The 5,052-nt window shown below is 49.5% G+C and overlaps 1 protein-coding gene and 1 long non-coding RNA gene across 2 annotated transcripts in view; both read left to right on the top strand.

The window, feature by feature from the left end:
* LOC113485435 (protocadherin beta-6-like) overlaps window positions 1-1,548 on the top strand; it is an 18,005-nt gene extending 16,457 nt beyond the window's left edge. The window contains exon 3 of the mRNA XM_026858567.1: window positions 63-1,548. Coding sequence (XP_026714368.1) covers window positions 63-894 — 832 coding nt within the window. The 3' untranslated portion in view covers window positions 895-1,548. The remainder of the gene's footprint in view (window positions 1-62) is intronic.
* A 38-nt stretch (window positions 1,549-1,586) lies between these two features.
* Window positions 1,587-4,616, top strand: LOC113485136. The gene is made up of 3 exons (XR_003399362.1): window positions 1,587-1,734; window positions 2,310-3,011; window positions 3,652-4,616. It is a non-coding gene; the product is annotated as an uncharacterized LOC113485136 (long non-coding RNA).
* The last annotated feature ends 436 nt before the right edge of the window (window positions 4,617-5,052 follow it).

The following is a 5,052-nucleotide window of genomic DNA, read 5'->3' on the forward strand; positions in this document are numbered from 1 at the left end:
GAGCGGGTGAGGCAGATCGAGGTCTCGGTGAGCGCCTCAGATGCAGGGACTCCTCCTCTCAGTGCCAATGTCACTGTTCGCCTGGTTGTGATGGATGAGAATGACAATGCACCGCTGGTGCTGTACCCAGCCCAGGACAGCAGCCCAGCGTCCAGCGAGCTGGTGCCCATGTCAGCTGAGGCAGGCTACCTCATCACCAAGGTGGTGGCTGTCGATGCTGACTCAGGGCAGAATTCGTGGCTCTCGTACCACCTGCTGAGGGCCACTGACCCCGGGCTGTTTGCCGTGGGTGCCCAAAGCGGGGAGGTGCGGCTGAGGAGACCTGTGACAGACAGAGACACCATGAAGCAGAAGCTCGTCATCCTGGTGCGAGACAACGGGCGGCCACCACTGTCAGCCACTGCTGCACTGAGCGCACTCCTGCTCAAGGACTTCTCAGACGTGCGCCTGCCCCACAGCAGCCTGGCCACGGAGGATGAGGGAGGCTCCCTGACCACCTATTTAATCATTTCCTTGGTCTTTGTCTCACTCCTCTTCCTCGTGTCCATATCAGCCTTTGTCACGCGCAAGGTGTGCAAGAGAAAGGAGCTGAAGGGTGAGCACGTGCTTTATGGCACCGGGCACTTGCAGAGTGGCCTGGCTGATGCGGCCGCTGCGGGGACGCTGCCCCACCCCTATTGCTATGAGATCAGCCTGACGACGGGCTCGGGCAACAGCGAGTTCAAGTTCCTGAAGCCCATGGTCCCCAGCCTGCCACCACAGCTCAGTGCCATGGGCGGAGGCACTGATGATGATGTCCATTTCCCCCATGGCCCTGTGGCCGTGGCGGACACGGCACCAGAGAACCCAGGGACGCTCTCTGCAGAACAGTTCCATAGTCTTTCTTTTAACTAGCATAGAGTCAGCACGGCCAGAGGCTTTGTTCCTCATGATAGGAAGGGATGCAGGCTACAGTGTGTGACAGTGGTTCCTCCAGAGTATATCTGCATTTGCCATTGTTTTCACTGATTTCCCATGGCTTCGAAGTTTGACAAAACTTTTTCTCCTCTCTCAAAAGACAACTAAGCAAAAGAAACTATGGCTCGCTCACTCAGGAAATAATATGTTTCAACTCTGTTACAGACATTTCTGAAATACTTCAAAAATGGCAGTAAGTCCAAGGTACCCTATTAAGTTCTTGTTTCTCTTGTAGGCAAGGCCATGTAGTTCTTATTCTGGACTGTTAGACAACAGCACGGTCATGTAGACCAAGCACATGCTCACTGACATGCACGTAGCCCTTTTCCCACATCCAAAATTCAAGGAAGTTGTGAGTACTGTGGCACAATGTAATGCAAACATGGGACTCATTCTCCTCTTTGTCCGGGATGTGTCTGTGAGAGGTGTGGGCTCTCTCACTATGTCTGTCCATGCAGCCATTGTATGTCTGTATACACTGCACTTGTGCTGCTCAGAGAAGCAAGGACTTGCACACACCTAACTATTGCGATGTGCACAATTCCCACTCGGCAGGCATGAAGGATCCTGGGACCCTCTGAGGACAGCAGCCACATCTTCTCTGAGGGAGTGCAGCAAAACGCACGAGATCTTCCTTTGGCCCATAAGAGGGGATTGGGCAGGTGGGCTGCCTCCTTGGAATTGCCTTGTAAATAGAGCAGCACCAACGGTGTTGGCAGAGGCTGGAAGTTTTCAGAGTTGGGAAAATGTGTTCATTGCCTTTGGGTGCATTGCAAGGTGTACTAGTTTGAAAACAAACTAGTGGGACACACCAAGTCAGAATAACAATTTACTAGGGAAATAATACGAGAAAAAAATATATAAAGGTATATAACACCGGTTTAAACTGACAGAGTCAGGATACAACCTGACACCCTGTTAATCAGGGTGGTGGTAGCAGTCCGGTAGAATGGTGGCTGCAGTCCCCCTGAAGCGGTGATCCTGTAGAAAGAAGGTCTGCTCTTCCTCATAAAGTCCAGTGGTGGCTATGTAGCTCCTATCCTCTGGAAATCCTGTGGAAAAGGTGGGTCTCTAGTATTCAGAATCTCATATTATATCCAGGGTGGAATACTTGGTTCCTAGCTCTGGGTGGAGCATCTCACAATGAGATAATGAGTCATGAGGCCAAATGTTGATTAAGCTCATTAGCAGAATATGGTCCAGAGGGAGTTATCTCTGAGTTATGCTGCATGACATTGATGGGCCATTAACATAAAGATAGTTTGCGGGGAAGAGGCCAGGAAACACTGCCCCACCTGATTTCAACAGCTCATGAGGATAGTAATAGAATACACTGCAACCCAGGACACAAGGAAAGTCCACTAGTTGCATCAGAGGACTTTGTCTGAAGGCACAACTGAGATGAACTTACAAAAGAGCCACTGAGTTTGGTCTTGTCATTGTTTTTGAATGGGAAATCTGTCCTCATACGATTTTCTGGGTTTGTGTTGAGAACATTTGCATTCTCATTTTTGCCCCTTCTCCTCCTTCACTGTGAATTTTTTGAGCACCATTTCACCTGTTTCTCTTCATAAGGACTGTCACTCCATGTATAATAACAGATTGCTTGTGTGTAGGCCGTGTAGCATGGAATATCTGGGAACCCTCACATTGTGTTTTTCTGCAATTATTATATGTATCATCATAAACCCGTATACGCTTGTGTGTGAAAGTGAAATAAAGAGAACACCTGAATGTCCTGTGGTCTTTGTAGATATGTTCTTCCTGGGAAAGCTCTCTCAAGTTTTTTAAAAGGATGGGTTATTTTTCTTATTTTCTCCCTTGGGCCTGTGTGTTCAAAAGTCTGCAAAGTAGTGAGGTGGGGAACCATCCTTCCTAAATCTCCCAACAGCTCCAGGTGCACATGGCAGCTGTGAGGTGTTTGAACACAAAGTATTTTGATTTTAAAAGTTTTGGGGGATGGATGACACAAAGACACAATACATTATCATTTGGTGTTGTATTTGAGGGAGCTCTAGGAAGTTATCATTTAGTGAGCTAAATCTGCTACCCAGGTGTTTTGCCAGTTATTAGGCCTAGCATAAATGACACAGCCAGCATAAAGATGAACCAGTAAGCAAATTGTATTTGATACAAAAGGGTCAGTACATGGTTGAGTGCTGGGGGTACAAACAAGTCAGATTATACATAATTGACATCTATCCCACTGATCCCAGCAACACCACCACACAACCAGCAATGGGTGGAATAAACAGTGAAATGCAATTTCCCGTAGAAGGGACAGGAGACAACTGAGTCAACAAACCAAATACACAAGACCAAGGAAGCCACACACTGAATCTCTACACAGCCCATGTTTACAAAAGCCAGACCTGACTGGAGCCCAGTCCCAGGGAGGTGGGAGGTTCTTCCCTAACAGGGAACTCTGCACAGTGCACCAATCTCACAGACAGACACTGCCTCTACCTGCAAGTGGTCCCAGCTTTTATCCCTCAGTGGGACACCTGACCTTTGTTCACTTAATGTGGGACACCTGGGGCTCCTTTACCCAATGGCTCTCCCTGCCAGGCCAGCCACACCCTGGAGGGAAGCCTGAAGGCAAACTCACCCCCCCCCTTTGTGAAGGGCTGTGGGAATCACCCATATGTCCACCTTAATTTGGGGCTGGGGGTTGAAACCCCAGCATTTCACCAGGTGAGGATTCCCTCTCAGGAAATGCAGAGGACTACAGCTGTCCCTTCCACAAAGGCCTTAAAAAAAAGGTAAGTGCTGAGAAAAGGCTGTTGTAGTGATGCTGACCAGAAGACAGTTGTACATCAAGAAGAGAATAGCCCATTGCTCAGTCAACTTGATTAGAATCATTTAGGTTGGTAAAGATCCTTGAGACCATCAAGTCCACCCCTTAACCTAACACTACCAAATCCACCACTAAACCATGTCCCTGTGCACCATGTGCAGGGACAGTTACTCAACCACTTTCCTGGGCAGCCTCTGTCAATGTTTGACAACCCTCTGTGTGAAGAAATTTTTCCCAAATTCCAATCTAAACCTCCCCTGGCCCAACCTGAGGCCATTTACTTTTGTCCTATCACTTCTAACTTGGGAAAGGGGACCAACACCCACCTTCTTACAATCTCCTTTCAGGCACAGGCCTGTGCTGTGCTGTGTTGTGTTTCACAAATCCCTGGGTAGCAGGATAAGCTCAGCTAGCTCACTATAACCAAAGGACCTGCAGGCAGCTCCCACTTGGTCCTGGAGAGAAAGATACCTGAGAGCAAGATGTCCACAGGGAACCTTCTTTTACTGGGACAGTAGAAATGATGAGTAGAATTGCTGTCCTGCAGGAAAGGCCTGTAATGGTTTGAATGGCTGAAGCAGGAGCGAGGCACTCTTTCTTGCCCATGACAGGGCTCTGCATGACATGCTGCGCATGGCTGGAGTCCTGTGTGAAGCTGCTCTGCTCAGGGTCCTCCACCTCTAAAGGATTCTCCATGCTAACCTCGTCCAACAGTGTGAGTTATAATAAACATATTTGGGAATAATGTCTTGGAGAGTCAGTGTGTCTCTCTTAGTGAGATGACAAGGAACCAGCATCTCCTGGTGTAAAACAACTGCTTCTCAGTTTGTTCCAGCTGGACATTCCAGTTTTCTGATGAGGTTCATGGTTGGTTTATTGTGTTTTTAACACTTGTGTGTTTAAATTGTGTTTAAAACACTTGTGTTTGAAACCTGATTGTTATGGTTTTAACCCTAGGAGAGGGGAAGGCTCTTTCCTGTATGGGAGGGCCTCAACACACTTGCAGAGCTGTCGTGAGGGGCTCCCCGGAGATGCTGTCTAGGAAGCAGTGCGGTGGGCAGGACTTGTCGAAGAGCTTCTCCCGGATGCCTGCCTGCCCCGCGAATCTGGAAACACCGTGCTCAGGGACGCTCGCAAGCGCGGGGCTGCAGCCGGCGCTGTGGGCTGCGCGGGAGCGGGAGTCCGGCCGGGAGGAGCGCCAGAGCGCTGCAGTTACTCGCCGAGGCGGCGAGTGTCGCTGTTGGCTCACGATGAGTCGACGGGCGGGCGGCGGCCGCCGGAGAAGCGGCGAGTAGGTG

This window comes from Athene cunicularia (assembly GCF_003259725.1).
Source record: "Athene cunicularia isolate RWA chromosome 13 unlocalized genomic scaffold, athCun1 chr13_part1, whole genome shotgun sequence".
Taxonomy (NCBI): domain Eukaryota; kingdom Metazoa; phylum Chordata; class Aves; order Strigiformes; family Strigidae; genus Athene; species Athene cunicularia.